The following is a 27,107-nucleotide window of genomic DNA, read 5'->3' as shown; positions in this document are numbered from 1 at the left end:
AGTATTGTGGCTGGTTTTTGTTTTCTTACCCTTGCAAGACATTTGGTCTTGTCTAAAACATTTATTAGACATTTGGTCCATGCTAAAAGGTCCTTTAAATGTGGGCATATTTGGTCCTTTCCAAAACGTCCATGTAGACATTTGAACCATGCCAAAAATTACTTTATATTTGGTAGTGGTGGTTTAGTTGCTAAATAATGTCCGACACTTGTGACCCCATGGACTATAGCCCACCAGGGTCCCCTGTTCATTAGATTTCCCAGGCAAGAATACTGGAGTGGGTTGTTGTTTCCTTCTCCAGGGGATCTTCCCAACTCAGAGATCGAACTCAGGTCTCCTGCATTACAGATGGATTCTTTACCAACTGAGCCAACTTTATATTTGGTCATATTCAAAACCATTTGGCATAGATCAAAAGTGCCTGTGGATCTTTTGAACAGGACCAAATGTCTTATGGACATTTTGAGTAGGACCAAATGTTTGTTAATCTTTCTTACAATTAGTTATCTATATTTTCTTTTTATTCCAAGTCTGGATTAAAGTTCTTTGAATTCTTTGTTATCTCTAAGTTACCTTTTTTATACATATATATGTTATTTATACATATATATGTTATTTATACATATATATGTTATTTATACATTTTTAGTCACTCAGTTGAGTCCGACTCTTTGTGACCTCATGAACTATAGCCCACCAGGCTTCTCTGTCCTTGGGAATTCTCCAGGCAAGAATACTGGAGTGGGTTGCCATGACCTCCTCCAAGGGATCTTCCCAACCCAGGGATCAAACCCAGGTCTCTCCCGCATTGCAAGTGAATTCTTTACCATCTAAGCCACCAGGGAAGCCCTATTTATACATAGGAAGTAGTTAATAAATATTAATGAGCTTTATACTATGATGGGAGAAGGCAATGGCACCCCACTCCAGTACTCTTGCCTGGAAAAATCCCATGGACAGAAGAGCCTGGTAGGCTGCAGTCCATGGGGTCGCTACGAGTCAGACACAACTGAGCGACTTCACTTTCACTTTCCACTTTCATGCATTGGAGAAGGAAATGGCAACCCACTCCAGTGTTCTTGCTTGGAGAATCCCATGGACGGAGAAGCCTGGTAGGCTGCAGTCCATGAGGTCGCACAGAGTCAGACACGACTGAAGCGACGCAGCAATACTATGATGACTCACTATTGATTTTTATCTCTGATAGTAACTAATGAATTATTATTATTACATACTTTGGTAATATATGTTTATTGATTACTTTTAGATTATTAATGTATAAACTATAAGAGTAGAAGACCATGACTAATAAACTATTCAGTAAACACTCTAAGGAAATACACAAAAATGTCATTGATATTTTATTATGCTGATAACATTCTAAGCATACAATGAAGAGAATATAATGCCTTCTTAAGAGGGTATTTTGGGTCTAATCCATCTATCTTGAAGATTTTGTTAAATATCTTCCTTACCAGTCCATCAATGCAGGCCTTAAATTTAAAAAAGAAAGTACAATTATAAATTTTTAGACTTAATTTTATTTAGTCTTTAGGAATAATAAAGCATAATAAAAACATTGTAGAAGGTAGTTAAAATAATAAAACAATGCTGATCTTTCATATGCAAACTCTGAAATCTTTGAATATTCTATTATAAAACACTAATGTCAGTAAATAGGGAAACATTACACATAACTAAAGCAACTGGAAAAAGAGCAAGTATTTCTTAGATCTCTGAATGAAATTGCAATGTAGACCCTTTCATTTTCTTTTCATAATCTTCTTCAAATCTTTCATACTGGGCTACAGTAAACTGATTTTTCCAGTCTCCTGAAACACCTGAAAAGAAAGATGAGATGGTAAATTTTAAACTAATGTTAAAAATTTCTAATATCAATTTTAAGCTTAATTACTAGCTTGTATTTTTAGACCTCTAACTTTATACTGCCATATCTACTCCATAATTCTGTTCTTCACCTCCTACTCCCACTCCCAGACTCTTAGATCTTCCTAATTTTCCAAAAATCTCCATGGGTTTTTCCAATATCTTATATAAAGAAATAACTTGTTGAATAGCTTCAGGAAATATCACTGAGAGAAAAATCCAATGTCTCAAAATCTTTACTCTTTGATTTTAAGAGCTTGATTAATAAAGGACCAGAGAACTTTTCAGACATTTTAAAACTATCTTTTCCAGTGTAAAATGATAATTTATTAAAAAGTTTCTATGATCAAGTAATATTTAGAAACTACTATATTCAATGTAATTAAATCTATTTCATTATTATTGTATTTTTCTTTCAATCTTCGTGATACTAACCACATCTAAAACCTTAAAGGAAGAAATAGGAAGTAGTATTTATAATGCATATCTGATAGAAATAATGTCATTTTCATAGGGCAATTAAGAAGACACATTTGGAAACCCAGTTTTAGAGAAAAAATGAAGAAAACATGCCAAAACAACCATCAGTCTGGCCTAGGACTTCTTAACCTTGACATTTTATTTATGTATGTCTCCACTGTTGATATTTGAAGTCAGCCAGTTCTTTGCTGGGGAGGATGTGGGGGTTGTCCTGTGCATTGTGGGAGGTTTTAGCACCATTCTTAGCCTCTATACATTGGAAGCCAACAGCGAACCCTTAGTCATGATCACCAGCAATGACTTCAAATGTTCTCAAACATCCATCCCCTGGGAGGCAAAATCATACCTGGCCAAGATCCAGATATTCCCAGCAAGGCTTATCCATTGCACAGTTCCTAACCTCCTAAAAAGATCTCTAGAATGTACTGATGCATTATAATTACAATTTCCTATAATAGTGCCTTTATAGGTTCTTGTCAAAACATCTGTTCCTCCAAAACTGTCTTAGATTATATTAATATTTACTCTCTTCTTCACTGTAAAAAGATTTTACACCTATGTCCATTGTAGCGTGTTGTGTGATTCCTCCTTGCCTCATTAACTTTGGGCTTGGATTTTTTGTATGCTTTGGCCAAAGGATTTGAATGTATGTGGTATATAGCACATCTGAACAGAAACTTTAAAGGGCCTGGCAAGTTTCCAACATCTTTCTTGGTCTTTCTCTCTTTTTTGAGGGCATAGCTCACAAAAGGGCAGCTCTTTCAGTCTGGGTTTCAGAAAGAGAAGACACAAGAGGCAGAGCCCATGAGAGTCAAGCAAACCTAATCAGAGTCAAAAAGAAATGAACAAAATTGCTGCAGCCACAGTTGGCCAACACACAACAATATTAAACAAAAAACAAATCCCTAAGCTACTGAGATTCTTGGGGTTGTTTGTTTCAGCAAAGATGACTAATGCATACACAACTAACAGAATTTATCAATCAGTCTCATCATAAGGACAAAGACATACACACACATTTTGTTCAGTCACTTAGTCATGTCCAACTACAGCATTCCAGGCTTCCCTGTCCTTCACCATCTTCCAGATTTTGCTCAAATTCATGTCTGTTGAGTTGGTGATGCCATTCAACCATACACACACACACACACACACACACACACTTCAACTCAACATATATTCAGTAAAGGAATATTTTGTGCAAAATGTTGACTACAGTTCAATACTTGAGTATGCAATGATTTATCATAATCATAGAAACAATCTCAAGGAATTGGATTTTCTTTCATGGTAACCCACTCCAGTACTCTTGCCTTGAAAATCCCATGGACAGAGGAGCCTGGTAGGCTACAGTCCATGGGGTCACAAAGAGTCGGACACGACTGAGTGACTTCACTTTCACTTTTCATTAATTTATTCCCAACATTATTTAAGCTAGTTACCAACCACAGCAAAAATTTTAGGGAATATGAAGAATATCTAGATAATTCAGACAAATAACAGTCATCCTTCTGATACATCACTGAATGCCAAAAATCTATACTTATCAACACATAGATTCTTGAATAAACATTTTTTATTAGAAAGCTTGTCTTACATGTTAGACTTACAATAATAATAAATATTTTTGCCATGAATTATTTCCTTTAACAATTTTTTTCATAAAACTTTCTCCCCAACATACTATCTCTTCCCATTTACTTTGATACTGTTCTTATCTGCCTACATACAATACCCATAATATTACTATCAATCTGTATAGAAGCTAATATATAATGTATATAAAGCTACCTTTTCTCATGAAGGGAGACACAGAATGGTCCATACAAAATTTTGGCATAGTGGTATAATTTGCACTAGGATTTTGCTTCATCATATCAAAGGAGCTATGATAGAGGATTTTATCCACAGTTTCTTCTGGAAGGTCTTTATCTAGAAATTTTAATAACTTCCGAATTTCACACTTTGGATCCTAAAAAATGTTATAAAGAAACAGGATTATCTCAGGTAGATTTAGTCATGAAGTAAGCAATGCATTTTATAAGGACCCACATATCAATGTGGCAGAGGAAATATTTTTATAGTTTTATGTGGCCTTTTCATTTTCCTTTCCCAAGTGTATAATCCTATTCTTGATTATACCAGGCAACTATCTGCTAAAAGGAAGAGGTAAGATTTGTTTCAAAAAATGGAAAAAAAAATAGGTCAATATTCAACTTTTCACTTTCAAAAGTAGAATTATCCTGTAGAATAATAGATGGTGATAAAACAAACTTGGGTCTCCTGCATCGCAGGTGGATTCTTTACAGACTGAGCCACCAGGGAAGCCCTATGATATTATGGCAAGGTATAATTAAGATAAGATATAATTATGACAAGATGAAATTTTCAAAACCCCTTTATCTTCTTTTTATAGCATATCTAATATTAAGAATAGATTTCCACCAAGCATTTAAAGAAGAATTAATATGAATATTTTTCAAACTCTTCCAAAAAGTAGAAGCTAAGAGAATACTTCCAAACACATTTTATGAAGCCTGCCTTATCCAGACAACAAAGCTAGACAAGTAGAGTATCAGAAATGAAAATTGCAAGTCAGTATCTCTGGTGAATATCAGTGCAAAAAACATGAACAAAATACTGGCCAACTAAATTCAACAGCACATTAAAAGGATCATGTTATAATCATACCATTTCTGTCCTTTATGGAGCCCATCTTTGCATGAAATGTTCCCTTCATATCCTTAATTTTCTTGAAGAGATGTCTAGTCTTTCCCATTCTGTTGTTTTCCTCTGTTTCTTTGCATTGGTCACTGAGGAAGGCTTTCTTATCTCTTCTTGCTATTCTTTGGAACTCTGCATTCAGATGCTTATATCTTTCCTTTTCTCCTTTGCTTTTCACTTCTCTTCTTTTCACAGCTATTTGTAAGGCCTCCCCAGACAGCCATTTTGCTTTTTTGCATTTCTTTTCCATGGGGATGGTCTTGATCCCTGTCTCCTGTACAGTCACGAACCTCCGTCCATAGTTCATCAGGCACTCTATCTATCAGATCTAGTCCCTTAAATCTATTTCTCACTTCCACTGTATAATCATAAGGGATTTGATTTAGGTCATACCTGAATGGTCTAGTGATCTTCCATACTTTCTTCAATTTAAGTCTGAATTTGGCTATAAGGAGTTCATGATCTGAGCCACAGTCAGCTCCTGGTCTTGTTTTTGCTGACTGTATAGAGTTTCTCCATCTTTGGCTGCAAAGAATATAATCAATCTGATTTCAGTGTTGACCATCTGGTGATTTTCATGTGTAGAGTCTTCTCTTGTGTTGTTGGAAGTGGGTTAAGAAGAGGTGGTAAGAATACGCAGAAGAACTATACAAAAAAGATCTTCACGACCAAGATAATCATGATGGTGTGATCACTCACCTAGAGCCAGACATCCTGGAATGTGAAGTCAAGTGGGCCTTAGAAAGCTTCACTATGAACAAAGCTAGTGGAAGTGATAGAATTCCAGTTGAGCTATTTCAAATCCTGAAAGATGATGCTGTGAAAGTGCTGCACTCAATATGCCAGCACATTTGGAAAACTCAGCAGTGGCCACAGGACTGGAAAAGGTCAGTTTTCATTCCAATCCCAAAGAAAGGCAATGCCAAAGAATGCTCAAACTACCACACAATTGCACTCATCTCACACGTGAGTAAAGTAATGCTCAAAATACTCCAAGCCAGGCTTCAGCAATACGTGAACCATGAACTTCCAGATGTTCAAGCTGGTTTTAGAAAAGACAGAGGAACCAGAGATCAAATTGCCAACATCCGCTGGATCATGGAAAAAGCAAGAGAGTTCCAGAAAAACATCTATATCTGCTTTATTGACTATGCCAAAGCCTTTGACTGTGTGGATCACAATAAACTGTAGAAAATTCTGAAAGAGATGGGAATACCAGTCCACCTGACTTGCCTCTTAAGAAACCTATATGCAGGTCAGGAAGCAACAGTTAGAACAGGACATGGAAAAACAGACTGGTTCCAAATAAGAAAAGGAGTATGTCAAGGCTGTATATTGTCACCCTGCTTATTTAACTTATATGCAGAGTACATCATGAGAAATGCTGGGCTGGAAGAAGCACAAGCTGGAATGAAGATTGCAGGGAGAAATATCAATAACCTCAGATATGCAGATGACACCACCCTTATGGCAGAAAGTGAAGAGGAACTCAAAAGCCTCTTGATGAAAGTGAAAGAGGAGAGTGAAAAAGTTGGCTTAAAGCTCAGCATTCAAAAAACTAAGATCATGGCATCTGGTCCCATCACTTCATGGGAAATAGATGGGGAAATAGTCGAAACAGTGGCTGACTTTATTTTTCTGGGCTCCGAAATCACTGCAGATGGAGATTGCAGCCATGAAATTAAAAGACGCTTACTCCTTGGAAGGAAAGTTATGACCAACCTAGACAGCATATTCAAAAGCAGAGACATTACTTTGCCAACAAAGGTCTGTCTAGTCAAGGCTATGGTTTTTCCAGTAGTCATGTATGGATGTGAGAGTTGGACTGTGAAGAATTGATGCTTTTGAACTGTGGTGTTGGAGAAGACTCCTGAGAGTCCCTTGCCCAGCAAGGAGATCCAACCAGTCCATTCTAAAGGAGATCAATCCTGGGTGTTCTTTGGAAGGAATGATGCTAAAGCTCAAACTCCAGTACTTTGGCCACCTCATGCGAAGAGTTGACTCATTGGAAAAGACTTTGATGCTGGGAGGGATTGGGGGCAGGAGGAAAAGGGGATGGCAGAGGACGAGATGGCTGGATGGCATCACCGAATCGATGGATGTGTGTTTGAGTGAACTCCAGGAGTTGGTGATGGACAGGGAGGCCTGGCGTGCTGCAATTCGTGGGGTCGCAATGAGTCGGACATGACAGAGCGACTGAACTGAACTGAACTGATGCTATAATTAAGTGAGATTTATTCTGGGGATGCATAAATGTTTCAACATCTGCAAATCAATCAATGTGATACATCACATTAACAAAATCAAGAATATAAATCACATGATCATCTCAATAGATGCAGAAAAAATCATTTGACAAAATTTAACACTGATTTATGATTAAGAACTCTTAACAAAGGGAATAGAGAAAGAACATACATCAGCAAAATTAAGGCCACATATAAGTCCAGAGCTAACATACTCAATGGTGAAAAGCTGAAAGTTTTCTAAGGCTAGGAATAATGGTTAACCATAGTCAATAATATTCTGTTATAAGTTTTAAAGTTGCAGAGAGAGTATATCTAAATATTCTCATCATAAGAAAAGATATGTATATAACTCTGTGTTGTGATGGATATCAATTAGACTTATTGTGGTGGTATTTTATACTGTAGACAGATATTGAATTATTCTGTTGTACACCTGAAACTAATATTATATGTCAATTATATCTTGATAAAATAACGAATAGATATGCCTCTCAGAGAAATCTCTTATATTAGAAAAAAGATATTCTTTCTACCTCTCACACTTAAATACATATTTTGATAGTCTGAGTATATGAGGACAGTAAAATAAAAACCTGTGCACTTTCCAGCCCAAGGACTGGTAGGGAAGAGAAAGAGACAATAATGAAGAGGAGAGATCCATTTAATGTATTCCTTGTGACTTTCCTTCTCTATGCATCAGGACTGGCCCTAGAAGAGCATGTTAGATATAATGAAAGAGTTGCATTCAGATCAAATAGCTTGTGCCCTGCTACCCACTGGGGAAGTGTTCTTCTTGACGCTCTAAACCAGACTGAAACAGAGAGCCATAATCTTAGTGAACTGATGGTATCAGCCAGAAAACAATCTGAGCTTTCACTTTCCTAAGACATCCATCTCAATTCATGGAAACAGAACCAGAGAGTTTCTGTGGTGGCTCTAATAGAATCTATTTCTTATAACTGCAGAACTTAACATGGTAGCAATAAGATACACACCCTAATTCTTCAAGCGGAAGAATTACTATGAAAGTTGAATCCCCAGTTGTGACTAGTCTATCATGTGAAAGGTACATGGAAGAGTGAGGGGAAAGGGTGGAGAAGGCTTGGAATGGTAATATTTCGGGCAGATCTGATAACAGAGACACTGGAACCCTTGATTAATTTTGAGCTTTTTCTGACAGAAGATGTAGATTCTCCTCCCATATTTGAGAAGATTCAAATTCCTTGGAATAGGAAATGGCAACCCACTCCAGTATTCTTGCCTGGGACATCCCATGGATGGAGTAACCTGGCAGGCTTCAGTCCATGGGGTTGCAAAGAGCCAAACACAACTTAGCGACTAACCAACAAAAACAAAACTTCCTTAGCTCAAAGACCTTATTATGACCTAATGTGGAAACTTCTCTTTCAAGATAATGCTTATCATCTTCAATCTCTATTTGTTGCTTCTTGTCCCATAATTAGGATAATATACCACCCCATAATTTAGAGTGGCAAGTGCAAAGTGGTTTAAACAGGATGCATGGGAAGCTGAGAATTTGACTAGCAAATCTGCCAGTGAGGGTTGCCTTAGATGGGTAAGGTAGTTTCTTTAGGGGCTGTGTGTGGAATAGATTTCTCAAATAAGAGATGAATGAATAATAGTCATCCAAAGGAATTTAGGTGTGGACAGGTTCTCTGAGAGACATTCATTTTAAGAGATGAGAAACATTTCTTAAATGAATTGCTTAAATGATCAGGACAGAGTAAGTTTTCAATCAAATTGTAGCATGAATTATTTTCAATGCTAATGATTAAACTGAAGAAGAAAAAATAAAAGTTATATGTTTTAGACATTACATAATAAAAATTACATTGCTTCCCCAATGTCCTTGCCATAATAGTATAGGAGACTAAAAAACCATAAATAAACATATACATAAAGTAATTAGAAGTGGTCGATACTATGAAAATAACAATAGCAGCAAAAGAGATTTTAGTAGACAAAAGATAAGTTATCTGACCTTGTCAACATGAAAGAGCTCTGTGGAGAGGTAATACCTAAGACATGAAGCATGAGAAGAGGTTAATCTAAAAATAGTAGGGAAAATGTTTCAAGTAAGCTCAATTTTTTGAGAAATGAAAAATGGCATCAGAAGAGATTGGAGAGACAGACAGGGACTAAATAATGTGCAAATCTATAAATTATCTTAATGTTTTATGTTTTGGGGCTTCCCTGGTGGCTCATCCAGGCTAAAGAATCCCCAGCAGGAGACACAGGTTTCATCCTTGGGTCAGGAAGATACCCTGAAGAAGGAAATGGCAACCCACTCCAGTATTCTTGCCTGGAATATTCAATGGACAGAGGTACTTGGTGGGCTAAAGTCCATGGGGTCATAGAGAGTCAGACAAAACTTAGTGACTAAATAACAGCAGCAGAGACAGAAGTCACTGAGAGATTATTAGAAGAGAGTGGACATACTTTGATTTAGATTTTAAGATCATTCTCTCTGAGTGAATAATAGAAGCAAAATTAGTTCAAATATATCAAGACAGTTGGCTGACCTAGAGTAGAAGACAGTATTAGCAGAAAGGAGTAGATTAAGTAAAAGATCAAGTTTCAAGGCTGAATTAATAGAACAGAAGATTAGTCATGAGGACTTGCCAGATGGTGCTAGAATTAAACAAACAAACAAATCACCTCCTAAAGCAGGAGACAGAGACATTGGTTGGACCCCTGGTTGGCAAAGATCCCCTGGAGAAGGAAAATTGCAACTCACTTCAGTATCCTTCCCTAGAGAGTCTCATGGACAGAGGAACTTTGTGGGTTCTGGTCCAGTTCAGTTCATTTTAGTTGCTCAGTCATGTCTGACTCTTAGAGACCCCATTGACTGCACCATGCCAGACTTCTCTGTCCATCACCAGCTCCCAGAGCCTACTCAAACTCATGTCCATTGAGTCGGTGATGCCATCCAACCAACTCATTCCCTGTCGTCCCCTTTTTTTCCTGCCTTCAATCTTTCCCAGCATCTGGGTCTTTTCCAGTGAGTCAGTTCTTTGCATCAGGCAGCCAAAGTATTGGAGTTTCAGCTTCAGTATCAGTCTTTCCAATGCATATTCAAGATTGATTTTCTTTAGGATGGACTGGTTGGATCTCCTTGCTGTGCAAGGGATACTCAAGAGTCTCTCCAACACCACAGTTCAAAAGCATCAATTCTTTGGCACTCAGCTTTCTTTATAGTCCAACTCTCCCATCCATACATGACTACTGGAAAAACTATAGCTGTGACTAGATGGAATTTTGTTGGCAAAGTAATGTCTCTACTTTTTAATATGCTGTCTAGATTGGTCATAGCTTTTTTTCCAAGGAGCAAGCATTTTTTAATTTCATGGCTGCAGTCACCATCTGCAGTGATTTTGGAGACCAAAAAAATAAAGTCTCTCACTGTTTCCATTGTTTCCCTATCTATTTGCCATGTAGTGATGGGACCAGATGCCATGATCTTAGTTTTCTGAATGTTGAGTTTTAAGCCAACATTTCACTCTCCTCTTTCATCAAGAGGCTCTTTAGTTCTTCCTCACTTTCTTCCATAAGTGTGGTATCATCTACATATCTGAGGTTATTGATATTTCTCCCGGCAATCTTGATTCCAACTTGTGCTTCATCCAGCCTGGCATTTCACATGACATACTCTGCATAGAAGTTAAATAAGCAGGGTGATAAAATATAGCCTTGACGTACTCCTTTCCCGATTTGGAAACAGTCTGTTGTTTCATGTCCAGTTCGAACTATTGCTTCTTGATCTGCACACAGATTTCTCAGGAAGCAAGTCAGATGGTCTGGTATTCCCATCTCTTTCAGAATTTTCCACAGTTTGCTGTGATCCACACAGTCAAAGGCTTTGGTATAGTCAATAAAGCAGAAACAGATGTTTTTCTGGAACCCTGTTGCTTTTTCAATGATCCAGCAGATGTTGGCAATTTGATCTCTGGTTCCTCTCCCTTTTCTAAAACCAGCTTGAACATCTGGCAGTTCACAGTTCATGAACTGTTGAAGCCTGGCTTGGAGAATTTTGAGCATTACTTTGCTAGCATGTGAGATGAGTGCAATTGTGCAGTAGTTTGAGCATTCTTTGGCATTGCCTTTCTTTGGGATTGGAATGAAAACTGACCTTTTCCAGTCCTGTGGCCACTGCTGAGTTTTCCAAATGTGCTGACATATTGAGTGCAGCACTTTCACAGCATCATGTTTTAGGATTTGAAATAGCTCAACTGGAATTCCATCACCTTCACTAGCTTTGTTTGTGTTGATGCTTCTTAAGGTCCACTTGACTTCACATTCCAGGATGTCTGGTTCTAGGTGAGTGATCACACCATCATGATTATCTGGATCATGAAGGTCTTTTTTGTATAGTTCTTCTGGGTATTCTTGCTACCTCTTCTTAATATCTTCTGCTTCTGTTAGGTCCATACCATTTCTGTCCTTTATTGTGCCCATCTTTGCATGAAATGTTCCCTTGGTATCTCTAATTTTCTTGAAGAGATCTCTAGTCTTTCCCATTCTATTGTTTTCCTCTATTTCTTTGCACTGATCACTGAAGAAGGCTTTCTTATCTCTCCTTGCTATTCTTTGGAACTCTGCATTCAAATGGGTATATCTTTCCTTTTCTCCTTTGCTTTTCACTTCTTTTCTTTTCACAGCTATTTGTAAGGCCTCCTCAGACAACCATTTTGATTTTTTTCATTTCTTTTTTGGGGGATGGTCTTGATCCCTGTCTCCTCTACAATGTCACGAACCTCCATCCATAGTTCTTCAGGCACTCTGTCTATCAGATCTACTCTTTTGAATCTGCTTGTCACTTCCACTGTATACTCATAAGGGATTTGATTTAGGTCATACCTGAGTGGTCTAGTTCCTGAATGCTTCCAGTCTATAGAGTCGCAAAGAGTCTGAAAAGACTGAAGTGACTTAGCACACACATATTACTCATATTTATAGATCAAAAAGAAAAGAAAGTGTGATACAAAGATGAATCTTAGGTTTCCTTAAAAATGAAGCAATAGTAGTTTGCTCTTACCTCTTTCATGTCTTCATAGAACAGATAAAGTATGCGATAATCTTTTTTCTTCTCCCACCAGCCCTTAACATGGTCATACCAAGAACCAAAAGCCACTAAATGGAGACATAAAATGATCACATAATTAAAATATTTACATGAAGTAAAGAATTGTTCAACATTATTCCCAGTCATCATCACACATCAGGATGATTACTTATTAGTTCAGGAATGAGGGGCGGTAAGATAAGAGAAACATATCAAATAACTCCTGTTCTCACCCAACTTAACAATCTTAGAAAGGATGAAATACTTCTGTTACATGATGAATTGTGTCCCCTGAAATTCTTATGTTGAAGTCCTGATCACTAGTACTTCAGACTACAACTGATTTGGGAAATAAACTGAAGAAGTAGTTATTAGGCAAAAAGGAACTAGAAATCGAAGATTTAGAAAATTCTCAGCTTATCCATATTGCAAAAAGATCTGAGAAAGCATGCTCTGGAAAAAACACCAAGGATGTGATTGGCAGAATTCATCAAAGAGGTTCAGTGTGTGACTTAAAGATACAATTAGTTATCTCAGTGAAAACACTGCCAGTTTGCACTGAAAGGACAGTGGCAGGATGAAATGTCAGAAGACTGTTAGACTTCTGGGTCCCTACAGGCAAGAAATAAACCAATAGAGCCACGTGGCTGCGAACATGCTTCTTTCTTCAAGGATGACCCTAAAGGAGGTTCAGAGGTCATCAGGAAATTACAACAAGCGTGTACAATGAGACCATATGAAGATACAGGGAGAAGATGGTCACCTACAAGACAAGAAGAAAAGCCTCAGAAATCAACCCTGAGTACACCTTTATCTTGGATGTCTAACCTTCAGAACTGTGAGAAAATAAATGTGAGTTGTTTAAGCCATTCAGTCTGTGGTACTTTGCTATGACAGGCCTAGCAAAAAGATACAGCTACAAATAAATAAAACTAAAATTACAAGAGCAAGATGGCAGATACTAAGTAGCACAGAAGGTAAGTGGTATTGAAGTTCATAGGAGAGGGAGAGGGAGAGAAAGACAGGGATTGAGAGGTTAAGAATGGGATGTGGAAGAAGCATAGAGTTACTACCATAGGCATGAACATGTTTCCTAAAAGAGGCTCTGTAGAAGAACAAAGACTTGAATATAAAATTTTCACTCTAGAATTTTCAGTTTATATAATAAAAATGGAGGAATGGTAGAGAAAAGAAAAGTCCAGAAGATATGTACAAAATCAAAACAATACAAGGGGAGGGACAGTAAGAAAGTGCTTATCAGTGGTCGCTAAGCAGTAACAAAACAGAGACTTAGGATTGATGACTCAGTAAGTCTCATATTCCCCAAAAGTCTTTAAAGGGAAGAGGCTATATGTTTTATCTTTTGCTTTGTCTATCTTCTTCATACACTAGTAGAATGTTGGGCATATATTAGGTTTATAATAAATATAAGATTTGTATTTAAACCTTGTATCTCCTTGTAAAAAGATTTTTCACAACAGAACTCTATCATTAAAATAAGATTTAGACTTACTCTTTCCAGTCATGAATTTATCTAGGAATTCCTCCCAGGTACCCGGATCTGGATGCATTTTTGCCATCTGGTAAAAATAACAGTAAGACACGGCAACATCTTTAGCATTTCATGCCACATAGACCGTCTGTGGGGAGAGAGGGAAAAATCATCATTTCATTTATATTCTTTAATCATTTGTATTTTTTTGCTTACCCTGGCAGAATGTTTATTTTCCTTTTTTTAAAGATAACCTAAGCTTTATATTTATATTCTGACATAGTATATTCATGACTATATATAACACAAAAACTTCTCATATCTCACTTCCCTGATTTGTCTTTAGTCTTTCGAAAGAAGAACATCTCTTAACACATAGAAAACCAAGTATAATAAGAATTACAGTAAATATTGAATTTTAAGAATGAACTAAACTTGCTCTTAAATTGAGAATATTTCTCTGTATAACTTGTTAAAACTAATAATGAAAGGAAAAAGCAAATTTATAAAGCTGAAAAAACACCTGACCTTTTATTGAAAAGAAACTATTATTTGGGTACATTTAATCAATGTACGTAACGATCATTGCTGTTTATAATGATTGACATGGGAGTAAAATTTATGTATTAAGATGTCAAGTATGTTTGAAGGCAGACATTTTGAATACATTTCTCAATAAAAGTGATATTGCTATGCCTTGCTGGCAAATCCTATAAAGTCCATTAAGCCTACTTATCCCCTGAAAAAGCACACCTGAAAACACTGAAGCCCTAGCCACTTATACAGTAAATATATTTCTAAGTAAAAATGTATTTCAGGAAGAAATCTTTCATCTAAATAGAATCTGAGTTTTCTTCTTCTTTTCCAACTTATGGAGAAAGGAAATGGGAACTTTTATAATCCCATACCACTGGTAGTTCTCGTATTCTGGACAGGCTTAGAAAGAAGAAAGAAGTGACACGAGTGGAAAGGGACTTTTCAAAAGTTTAGAGTTTGGACTGCGTTGCTGATATAATTTCTTGAGAAAATGCTAAACTTTGCAAACATTCTCAATTGCTTTCTGTTTCAATACTGAGAGATCATGGTGATGAATCAACTGCTTTCTTATCATCACCACGTCTATTTCTTTAATGAAGTTTGTAGATAGAAATGTAGATAAAAGGCTCTCAGAGATATTCCCCAATTCTCCTAATACCAAGGTATTTCTGGGAGCTTCTGTGAGTTTTTACTTCTAGATTTAAGGTGATAAACTATTTCCTTACTTCCTTATCACATTTGTTTTAATTAGATTTTGAATGAAAAACAAAGGTAGACACAAACACACATACAAAAATATTTTGGATAATATAAGTGAAAGTATAATCAATCAATTTTTCAAAAGAAAAACTACAGCTGAAAAACAACTGCTGTTTTGCTCATTCTATTAAAGATGCCATGATAAAGACATGCTCAAAACACCTTTCTCAGATCTACAGGTCTGGTGACTGTCTAGCTTTCCAGATTCATTTTCCAACTACATTAAACCATTTGTGGAACCTCATGCCTTGCTGTTTCACATGTTAGGCTATGTACATATAGTTTTCTTTTTCTAAACTGACCTTGTTAATCTGAAAATCTCCTACTTTTTCTTTAAGATGTTGATCAAAATTTTCCTTCATTTATGAGACTTCTTTCAGGACTTCCTTTGTAGTCCAGTGGTTAGGACCCTGTGCTTCCACAGCAGGGGGCACGGGGCTCTATCCTTCGTTTGGGAACTAAGTTGCTACAAGTTGTGCAGCATAGCCAGAGAGAGAGAGAGAAACTACTTTGCCCCAGAGAATCTTTACTTCGTGTATTGGCACTTACCTTGCTGATATGTAATTATTTTTTCATATATATATATATATATATATGTATATTTTGGCTGTCTTTTCCACAGTATTTGATATATTCTATAAGACTATATGCTCTTATGGACCAGAAGTCCCTGACTTTTTAAACCTTTGCATAATGTGGTCATAGAGAAAGAAAATTATTATATCAATTTTTTTTAAAAAAGAACATTACTACTTATGTTATAGGTATTAAACAGATATTTTTATATAAAGGTGGTAATTGAAGCAATAAAACCTCTAGAGGCAAACAGAAGGGAGAATATATTCATGATTTGGGGGATGAGATTTTAAACAATTACAGAAAGCTCCAATCATAAAGAAAAAACTGATATATCCACCAACGCCAAAATTAAAAACTTCTTTAAAAGATATTGCTGAGAAAGTTAAAAAAGAAAAAAAAAACAGAGTAAGACATAAAGAAATTAAATTATCTCATGAAAAGACTTATATTAAGACTATATGGAGAACTTCTAGTTTAATAATCAAAAAGAAAGAAGCCCCTTTAGAAAAAGGCAAAGGATTTATACACATACCTCAGAAAAGGTGATATCTAAGCTATGTAAAGTTGCTTAAAAGAATTCATCATTAGGGAAATATAAAGTAAAACCACAATGAGATGCCACCAGTTTGCCACCATTTACCAGTATGGCTAAAAGTAAATATTTTTAGCTATATTTTGGATTCATGAGGACATGGAGAACTTAGACTCATATACTACTGATCAAAGTGTACACTAGTGCATATGCTTGGAAAAGAAATTGGAAAATTTTTTTCTAAAGCTGGACAAATGCACACTTTAAGATGCAGTACTATCCCAAGATATGTAACTAAGAGAAATGTATACATATATGTGCTATTTTATATTTGCCTAAGAATTTACACTGCAGAACTATTTTTATTACTGACAATAAACAACAACCCAACTGTCCATCAATTATACCATGAATAAGTAATTTGTGGAATATTCACATGTACATATTAGAATGCCTAACATCAGTGGTTCTCAAATGTTAATATGAACCAAATATGCTTGGAGGTCTTATTAAAACTCAGATTGCTGGACCCTAAGCCCATAATTTCTGATTCAGTAAGGTTGGATTTGGGCCTGAGAATTTGCATCTCTAGTGAGCTACTTTTGCTCATGATACCACAATTTATGATGTAAACACGTCTATATTAAGGAAACCAAGACAAAAGCAAAATAACAAGCATGGTAAGAATTGATCCCACAGATATTACATTAAATGGAATAAGCTAAAGCTGAAACTCCAGTACTTTGACCACCTCATGCGAAGAGTTGACTCATTGGAAAAGACTCTGATGCTGTGAGAGATTGGGGGCAGGAGGAGAAGGGGATGACAGAGGATGAGATGGCTGGATGGTATCACTGACTCGATGGACGTGAGTCTGAGTGAACTCCGGGAGTTGGTGATGGACAGGGAGGCCTGGCGTGCTGCAATTCATGGGGTCGCAAAGAGTCGGACACTACTGAGTGACTGAACTGACTGAACTGAAACATTCAAGAGAATAACTTTACAAGAAAAACAGGCAAATCACTTTATGATGAAAACATTCACAAATAGTGATTATCTCTGCAAATGGGGATGGGTTCCTGTCTGGAAGTGCACAGGAATAGAGCTTTATCCGGCTCTATTCCTCATTCAATTCCTTGGTTAATTTCTTGTTCTGGGGTCTAATTTCATGGGTATGCTCACTTTGTGAAAACTCGTCAATCCATATCCTTAGCATTTATGTACTTTCCACTATAAACATTACATGAATTAAAATACTTATTAAAAAGGTAGCTTGAAACAAATCCATTGTTGTTACAACAAGTCCATTGTTGTAAGTCATGTCCAACCCCATAGACTGTAGCCCCCTAGGCTCTTTTGTCCACTGGATTTCCCAGGCAAGAATACTGGAATGAGTTGCCATTTCCTTCACCAGGGGATCTTCCTGACCCAGGGATTGAACCAGTGTCTCATATTGGCAGGCAGATTCTTTACCATTGAGCAACCAGTGAAGTCCATAATATAGTAGTTAGCTAAACCTGCAATGTAATATTTTGCTGTTGTTTAGTCACTAAGTTATGTCCAGTTCTTTTGCCACCCCATGGATTGCAGCCCACTAGGCTCCTCTCTCCATGGGATTTCCCCTGCAAAAATACTGGAGTGGGTTGCCATTTCCTTCTCAAGGGAATTTTCTCAACCCAGGATCCAACATCCCTTTCCTATTTGGCAGGTGGATTCTTTACCACTGAGCCATCAGGGAAATGTTATAAATTATAATATGCTATATGTTATAAATTATATATAAGTTCATATTGGTAAATTAAAATTATACTGAGTTAATGAAGGAGTTCTGGATTATTTAAACATCCATTGTTTAAAAGCAATGAGTGAAGGGATTTAGACAAGAAGGCATTTTAGAAACGAGAAAGCCTGAGTGATTCTCAGTGTTTGGGCACTGAGAATAATCCTTTATCTATAGCACTTGTGTCCAGTGGTATTATTTTAATCCTTGGGATATATGGACAAAATTATTACTTTTTCAATGATTTATCCAGGGATTGCAATTTCCCATCTTAATTTCTGCATAATTAGTCAAAGTAATCACAACATAAAGTTTGCTGTTTTAAAAATTTGCTACCTTGCAGTTATTTTTCCAAAATGAAGAAGGGAGAAGTTGGACAGGTAGGTGTGTTTTCACTAATCTAGGAGACCGCATATCATTCAAGTCCTCAACACCTGCAAGCATAAAAGTTAAACTACATTTTAAATATGGAATCATAAGGTTAATTAAAATATAACCTAAGACTTTGTAAACATTAATTCCACTATGTGACTTGAAATGGATATATGACTACATATCCTCATATACTTCTGAGATCCGCAATAAAGTAAAAACTGATAAATTCTGGTGAGCTAGGATTTTTTATTTGTAAATAATGGGGCTTATTATCTTTATAAGTGTCTATAAATCCTCAGATAAAAGGCTTGCTGAGGCAGTAAGTCAAGTGCTAGTTGTCCAAGTTTTTCCTTCATTTATCTTCCTCTTTTACTTATTTACAGTATGGGAAAATTTAACTACAGGACTTCAAAATCTCTTTCCAGCTTTTTTATATTCAAATCTTAAAATCAAATTAAGCCATGAGATCGAGGACTAATTTTAAATATTTTAATAATACAAAACCACATATTCCCATCATCATTTTCTTTGAGTCTGTGAACATCAGTAGATAATAGTAGACATGATTCTATAATGAATCAAACACCGAATTTTCTACATATAATGATCACACATTATTTAAATGTTGAAAGCTTTAATATACTCATTAAAATGTCCTCATATGTAGATATTATCTTTGGGTGGAAGTTGACTATAATAAGAGTATTGGCATAGCCAAATTCTTACTCTTTTATTGTAGACACTTATGATTCAACTGTGCAAGCTCTGTTTGTATCATTTTCCATGACAATACTTTCAAACACCACAAAAATGGGGATTTAATCCTATACAGAAAAGGAACATTAAGAGAAATTACCATTTGTAAGTCTTGGAATTATTAATTCCATGAATGGCACTCGTTTGTATATTGCATCTCTTTTACATTTCTCCACATCCCCATTGTTATAGATCAAATCCAATATTTCACTAATCCAGGTTGCTCCTGAGGAAAAAAGAATCAAAGAAACTGAAAACTTCTGTATTAAAAAGTATATGAAAGGGTTAATAGAGGTAGAGAAGTACTGTAATATATTTAAAAAAAATGTGTTCTTCATTTGCATTCTGTTTTCCTAGGAGATAGGAAATATCAGTATCTCTTTTCTTAGGAGATATCAGTATCTATCTTGAACATATACATATGTATTGTGTACATATGTATGTGTATCTATATGTCTAAAATCTGATTAAAATAACCATAAGAGTAAGGCAGGCAAAGGACGTAAGCATGACTTTTTAAGGAGACAGAATTTAAATAGCAATAGCATATCCTCCTGGGTGAAATGGATGAGGGAATTAGTCACATTTAGTGAATCTGACCAGCAACTTGTATATTTCCTATTTAAATAAAAAGATTATTAGTTTTGAGGACAAAAGAGCACTTCAGGTAAAAATGTTCAACATTTGGTGGAATGGTGAACAAGGGAAACAAAGAAGACATTGTAAATGCATCCATAGAGACTCATGTGTCATTCATCAACAAAAGACAATGGATTCTGAATGAGCAGGGCATACCAAGTCACTCTGATCTTTCTGAGTTTGTGCCTCGCTGGTCTTTTGAGAAATGGACCTAAGTGTATGAGAATATGGTCTACCTAATTGTCTACGGCACTCAATGAACAGGGTATTGAGGCACTGCTAAACAAACAAACAAAACAAACATCGTAGTACCTAGGAGAAAAATACTTTATTAATTGTTTCTATCCTCTTCCTCTTTACCCAGTGTGTAATGATAGTCTCTAAATTGCATAATCGTAGATCGAAACTAAATATACAAATTAAATAACTGATCTGTGCACACAGCATTTCTGAAGAATGATCTGTCTGTAGATGCAACTTTAAATACTTTAGACTTCCTTACTATTCAGTCCTTTCTTGTAGACAACTCTTCCTCTTCCTTGTCCCTACATCATGAGCATGAGTCTCTCTCCTCTATCCTTCTACATAGACAATTATAGTACTAAGAAAAAGATGAGTCAAATCATTATCACCCTTGAACATTTTGTTGCTTGGTCTGATTTCGGCTTGGGCTTCCCTCATGTGGTAAAGAATCTGCCTGATATTTCAGGAAATGCAGATTTGATCCTTCTATCAGGAAGATCCCCTGGAGAATGAAGTAGCAACTCACTGCAGTATTCTTTCCTGGGAAATCCCATGGACAGAAATGCCTGGTGGCCTATGCTCCATGGGGTCGCAAAGATTCAGACACAACTTAGTGACTAAATGACAGCAAATGGTTTTGGCTTAAGCGATGATTCATGAGTGGGAGAAAAAGAGACCTAAGTGCCAAAGTACAATATAGCACATTATATTTCCTATTAGTGGGTGGTTCAAATGGTGGCCAATGAACTCTGATTGAAAAAGATGCCAATTTATGGTTTGAACTGTAAATGTTTACTTTCCACAATATTTGAAAAAATAGCATATGGTTTAGCTCATTAATGAGTTCATTAACTTGAAACTTTTTATAAAAAAAATCAACAGGGCACCGATATATTAGTAATTTTAAGATGTAATCTCAATAGATTGTAAAGGAAATGAACTAAAAAGAAAATAACAGGAATAAAGAGCATAGGATTAATTTATATGAAGCCATTTAGCTCTTACTATGCCAGAAAAAGTTCACCTTCAAGGATTCCTTTCATAGATGAACTGTTTGAATAATGATAGCTTCCAAAAATTGTCTTTAGAATGCTCCCAAATATCGTTTGTTATTGTTGTTTGTTGCTAAGTCATGCCCAACTCTTTGTGATGGACTGTAGCCCACTAGGCTCCATGGACTGTAGCCTGCCAGGTTCCTCTCTCTGTGGGATTTCCCAGGCAAGAATATTGGAGTGGGTTGCCATTTCCTTCTCCAGGAGATCTTCCAGACCCAGGGATTGAATCTGCATCTCCTTCATTGATAGGTGGATTTTTTTTTTTTTTTTAACCACTGAGCCACCAGGGAAGCCCCCTTAACACCATATGCAAAAATAAATTAAAAATGGATTGAAGACCTAAATGTAAGGCTGGATACTTTAAAACTCTTAAAGGAAAACATAATTAGAACACTCTCAGACATAAATCAGAGAAGGCAATGGCACCCCACTCCAGTACTCTTGCCTGGAAAATCCCATGGATGGAGGAGCCTGGTGGGATCCAGTCCATGGGGTCGCTAAGAGTCAGGCACAACTGAGCGACTTCACTTTCACTTTCCACTTTCAGGCATTGGAGAAGGAAATGGCAACCCACTCCAGTATGCTTGCCTGGAGAATCCCAGGGACAGAGGAGCCTAGTGGGCTGCCGTCTATGGGATCACACAGAGTCGGACACGACTGAAGCGACTTAGCAGCAGCAGACATAAATTGCAGCAAGATCATTTTTGATATACCTCCTTGAGTAGTGGAAATAAAAACAAAAATTAACAAATGGTTAGGTTATTGGGGGTTTTTTTGTGTTTTTTTTTTGTTTTTTTTTTTTTGTTTTGAGCTGCATGAGCTTTTTGCATATTTTGGAGATTAATCCCTTGTTGGTTGTTTCTTTTGTAAATACTGTATTTTCTCTCATTGTGAAGGCTATCTTTTCATTTTGTTTATATTTTCCTTTGCTGTGCAAATGCTTTTCAGTTTAATTAGGCTCCATTTGTTTATTTTCGTTTTTATTTTCATTATCCTAGGAGATGACTCAGAAAAGATCCTGCTAAAATTTATGTCTGAGAGTATTCTGCCTATTTACCTTAAAGAGTTTTATAGTGTCCAGCCTCACATTTAGATCTTTGATCCATTTTGAGTTTATGTTATTGTGTGGTGTTAAGAAGTATTCTAATTTCTTTGTTTACATGTAGTTTTTCAGTTTTCCCAGAACCATTTATTGAAAAGACTATCTTTTCTCCATTGTATATTCTTGCTTCCTTTGTCATAGATTAGGTGACCATAGGTGTGTTGATGTGTCTCTGGGCTTTCTATCCTATCCCATTGATTTATATTTGTGCAGTATATATATTTGTCCAGTATATCCAGAGAAAATTATAATCTGAACAGATACATGCAGCTAATGTTCATTGCAGCACTATGTTTATAATAGCCAGGACATAAAAGCAACCTACATGTCCATCAACATAAGAATGGATAAAGAAGATATAACACATATATACAATGGACTACTATTCCACTGGACTATGTAGCACATATATGTGTGCATGCTAAGTTGCTTTAGTCGTGTCCAACTCTGCGATTCTACTGTGTGTAGCCTGCCAGGCTCTTCTGTCCATGGGATTCTCCAGGCAAGAATACTGAAATGGATTGCCATGCCCTCCTCCAGGGGATCTTCCTGACCAGGGATCAAACCCACATCTTTTATGTCTCCTGCATTTGCAGGCAGGTTCTTTACCACTAGCACCACCTGGGGAGGACTAGTGGTCTAATACAATGGACTATTCCTACTGTAGTACATATATACAACAACCTACATGTCCATCAACTGAGAAATGGATAAAGAAGGTGCAGTACATATACACAATGGACTATGGGCTAACCATAAAAAACAATGAAATAATTCAATTTACAGCAACATGGATAGACCTAGAGATTGACATACTGAGTTAAGTAAGTCAGACAAAGACAGATACCATATGTTATCACTTATATATGGAATCCAAACAACAACAACAACAAAAACAGTAAAAATGAGCTTATTTACAAAACAGAAATAGGATCACAGATGTAGAAAGCAAACTTATGGTTACTAGGGGGAAAAGGGGGAGCGAGGGATAAATTGAGTTATTGGGATTGATATATGCACAGTATTATATATTTATATATATAAATATATGTTATATAGAAGAGTGATACCTAATAAAGATCTACCATATAGCTCAGGGAACTCAACTCAATACTCTGTAATGATCTATAGGGAAGAAGAATCTAAAAACAAGAGTGAATATATGTATAATTGATTCACTGTGCTATATACCCAAAACTAACACAACATTGTAAATCAACTGCACTCCAATAAAAATTAAAAATAAAACAAAACAAAGGTTGACTTAATGTATTGCTGCTTGTGAATATATCAAAAAAAAAGCAGAAACAAAAGAACACATATGTTATCAGTGACTATATTTCCTTTCCTAAGCTTATACTTCAACAAAGAAATGTAAAGTAGATTTGGTCCTAAACAATTTGAGCTTGGTGTACAGCTCTTTTCTATAATAGTGACAAGAGATAGGAAAAGCAAGCTTTTGCTAAAAGAAACATATTTTTCATGTCTATGAAGGTCTGCATAATACATTTGTTTACTTCCTAGTAGGAACCCTATATTCTCATGCAATGTTTGTAATTTTGGCACATTAGAATCCCCCAAGCTTTTCAGGGCTTTCCTCCTAGGACCTGTAACATATAGCTTTGAGGTAGTTTTAATATTTATAATCTAAAAAAAAAGATCGGTAGTCAGTATACTTATTAAAATTTTATTTTCCTCAATTCTTTTAAAAAATGAAGCAGGAATATAAAGGAAAATTGACTTTAGAGAGTTCTGTAATCAGGACAGTTGGTTGATTATGAGTGCAAGTAAATTAACTGGATAAAAGGCAAGAGAGAGCCCCATCTCTCTGATACCTTTCTATATATCTAACACTGGGTAAAGTGGAAAGCTATCATAAAAAGATCTGAAGGAATACACATTTTTAAATTGAAGTATGGTTGATTTAAAATATTGTGTTAGTTTCATGTGTACAACAAAGTGATTCAGTCATATATGTTTTTGAGAAATACAAGATATTGATTCTTTTAAAAAAGTTATTTGTTTACCTTATTTTTAGCTATCTTGGGTTTTTGTTGTGGGGGCCACTCTTTGTTGTGGGGCATGGGCTTCTCACCGCAGTGGTTTCTCTTGTTGCAGAGCACAGGCCCTTGGTGTGTGGGCTTCAGCAGTTGCAGAATGCAGGCTCAGGAGTTGCAGCATATAGGCTCTAGAGTGCGGGCTCAGTAATTGTGGATCATGAGCTTAGTGGCCCCATTGCACATGTAATCTTTCAGAACCAGGGATGCAACTCATGTCCCCTGCATTGGCAGGGAGATTCTTAACCACTGAACCACTAGGGAAGTTAAAAAATTATTGATTTTTATTGTTATATTAAATCTCCTTTCTGAAATTGTATACTAAAGTCAGAAGGTATTTTGCTTAGAGCAAAATACATCTAAATTCAGTTCAGTTCAGTCTCTCAGCCATGTCCAACTCTTTGTGACTTCATGGACTGCAGCATGCCAGGCTTCCCTGTCCTTCACTTTCTTCCAGAGTTTGCTCAAACTCATGGCTATCAGGTCAGTGATGCCATCCAACCATCTCATCCTTTGTCATCACCTTCTCCTCCCATCTACAATCTTTCCCAGCATCAGGGTCCTTTCCAATGAGTTAGTTCTTTGCATCAGGTGGCCAAAGTATTGGAGTTTCAGCTACAGGATCAGTCCTTCCAATGAATATTCAGGACTGATCTCCTTTAGGATGGACTGGTTGGATCTCCTTGCAGTCCAAGGGACTCTCAAGAGTCTTCTCCAACACCACAGTTCAAAAGCATCATTTCTTTGGTGCTCAGCTTTCTTTATAGTCCAACTCTCACATCCATACATGACTACTGGAAAAACCATAGCTGTGAGTAGACGGACCTTTGTTGGTAAAGTTATGTCTCTGCTTTTTAATATGCTGTCTAGTTTGGTCATAGCATTTATTCCAAGGAGCAAGTGTCTTTTAGTTTCATGGCTGCAGTCACCATCTGCAATGATTTTAGAGCCCAAAAAAGTAAAGTCACTGTTTCCATTATTTCCCCATCTATTTGCCATGAAGTGATGGGACCAGATGCCATGATCTTAGTTTTCTGAATATTGAGTTTTAAGCCAACTTTTTAACTCTCCTCTTTCACTTTCATCAAGAGGCTCTTTAGCTCTCCTTCACTTTCTGCCTTAAAGGTGGTGTTATCAGTGTATCTGAGATTATTGATATTTCTCCCGGCAATCTTGATTCCAGCTTGTGCTTCATCCAGCCCAGCATTTTTCATGAGGTATTCTGTATATAATTAAATAAGCAGGGTGACAATATACAGCCTTGGTGTACTCCTTTCCCAATTTGAAACCAGTCTGTTGTTCCATGTCCAGTTCTTATTGGACTGCTGCAAGGTCAGGGGCACTAAGTGCATCAGTGCGTGCAAGGGACCTTTTGTAGGAGGTTGCCATTATCTTCATTACCTCCACCCTAGTTTGGTCTCAGGTCAGAATACTTCTAAACATATTTACAAAATAAATATGTTTGAAATAGCAAAACACTGTTTTACAAAATATGTTTGAATATTAAAATAAGCAAGATATTTAAACTTTAATTTGTATAGAAAGTTTATGTGTGCATATATATTCTAATGTTCTTAAATTCTTTATCTGTGTAGTTTGTTTTTGCTTGACTTTAAAAAGAAATTCCAATAGCATTAATTTCTTCTTAGATATAGCCTCCACTCAGTTGCAGACCTTTCAAAATAAGAAGTGACTTTGTGTAACTTAAAACTGTCCCTCAGCTCTCCAGATATCCCCTTGTCAAGTGATCTGTTGATCATTGGGCTTACACAAGTGGATCAATAACCAATTAGCTAGTACAAATAAATGAAAAGATCTTACCAGATTGGGGATAGGTGGTGATCAGAAGGTCATCTGGTCGACTTTCAAATGACTCCACCTGGGACCACTCCTCAACAATGCTCCAAAAGAGAGGGATGCCCTGAACATCCACCAACTCCCTCCTGAATATATCCAGCTTGTTGTCCATTTTTGAAAGACTAGATTTTAAGCAAAGAGGAGCAGGTCTTTGTTTTAACCACATCAGTCAAATTAAGAAACAAGTTAATATTGTATTAAATAAAGTGATATTTCACTACTCTAGATCAAGTAGCCTAGTCACAAGACTCTGCATTATGAATCAGTGGCATAAGAAGGTATTATAAAAACTAAAGAGGTATCACACAATTCATTTACATGTTTATGTTAAATAATAAAGCTGCTGCTACTAATGTTTAACATGTTTATGTTAAATAATAAAGCTGCTGCTAAGTCGCTTCAGTCGTGTCCGACTCTGTGCGACCCCATAGACAGCAGCCCATCAGGCTCCCCCGTCCCTGGGATTCTCCAGGCAAGAACACTGGAGTGGGTTGCCATTTCCTTCTCCAATGCATGAAAGTGAAAAAGTGAAAGTGAAGTCGCTCAGTCGTGTCTGACTCTTAGCGACCCCATGGACTGCAGCCTACCAGGCTCCTCCATCCATGGGATTTTCCAGGCAAGAGTGCTGGAGTGGGGTGCCACTATAATAAAGCTACTGAACTTTAAAGTCAGGAGAACGTGTCTTAACCACAGTGCTCCACCAATGCATTGCATGGTCAGCTAATTTACAATGGAAGAGCCAAGAATATACAGTAGGGAAAGGAGAATCTTTTTATGAAATAATGTTGGGAAAACTGAACAACTACAGGCAAAAGAATGAAATGGTACCATTATCTTACACCATACACAAAACTTAACTCAAGATGGATTGAAGACTCTAATGTAAGACCTAAAACCATAAACCTCATAGAAGAAAACATA

General features: G+C 36.5%; 1 protein-coding gene across 1 annotated transcript; it reads right to left on the bottom strand.

Moving 5' to 3' along the window:
- Positions 1 to 1,649: 1,649 nt before the first annotated feature.
- On the bottom strand, positions 1,650 to 26,298 carry LOC102397372 (sulfotransferase 1 family member D1-like). The gene is given in 7 exon segments (XM_006071128.2): positions 1,650 to 1,841; positions 4,159 to 4,339; positions 12,397 to 12,491; positions 13,937 to 14,063; positions 18,439 to 18,536; positions 19,334 to 19,459; positions 26,151 to 26,298. Coding segments are annotated over 7 exon segments (888 nt in total). The 3' UTR covers positions 1,650 to 1,728.
- Between the last annotated feature and the right edge of the window lie 809 nt (positions 26,299 to 27,107).

Source organism: Bubalus bubalis, chromosome 7 (assembly GCF_019923935.1).
Source record: "Bubalus bubalis isolate 160015118507 breed Murrah chromosome 7, NDDB_SH_1, whole genome shotgun sequence".
NCBI classification, from domain to species: domain Eukaryota; kingdom Metazoa; phylum Chordata; class Mammalia; order Artiodactyla; family Bovidae; genus Bubalus; species Bubalus bubalis.
Note: the sequence above shows the minus strand (reverse complement) of the source record. Positions and strands in the feature narration are given on the sequence as shown.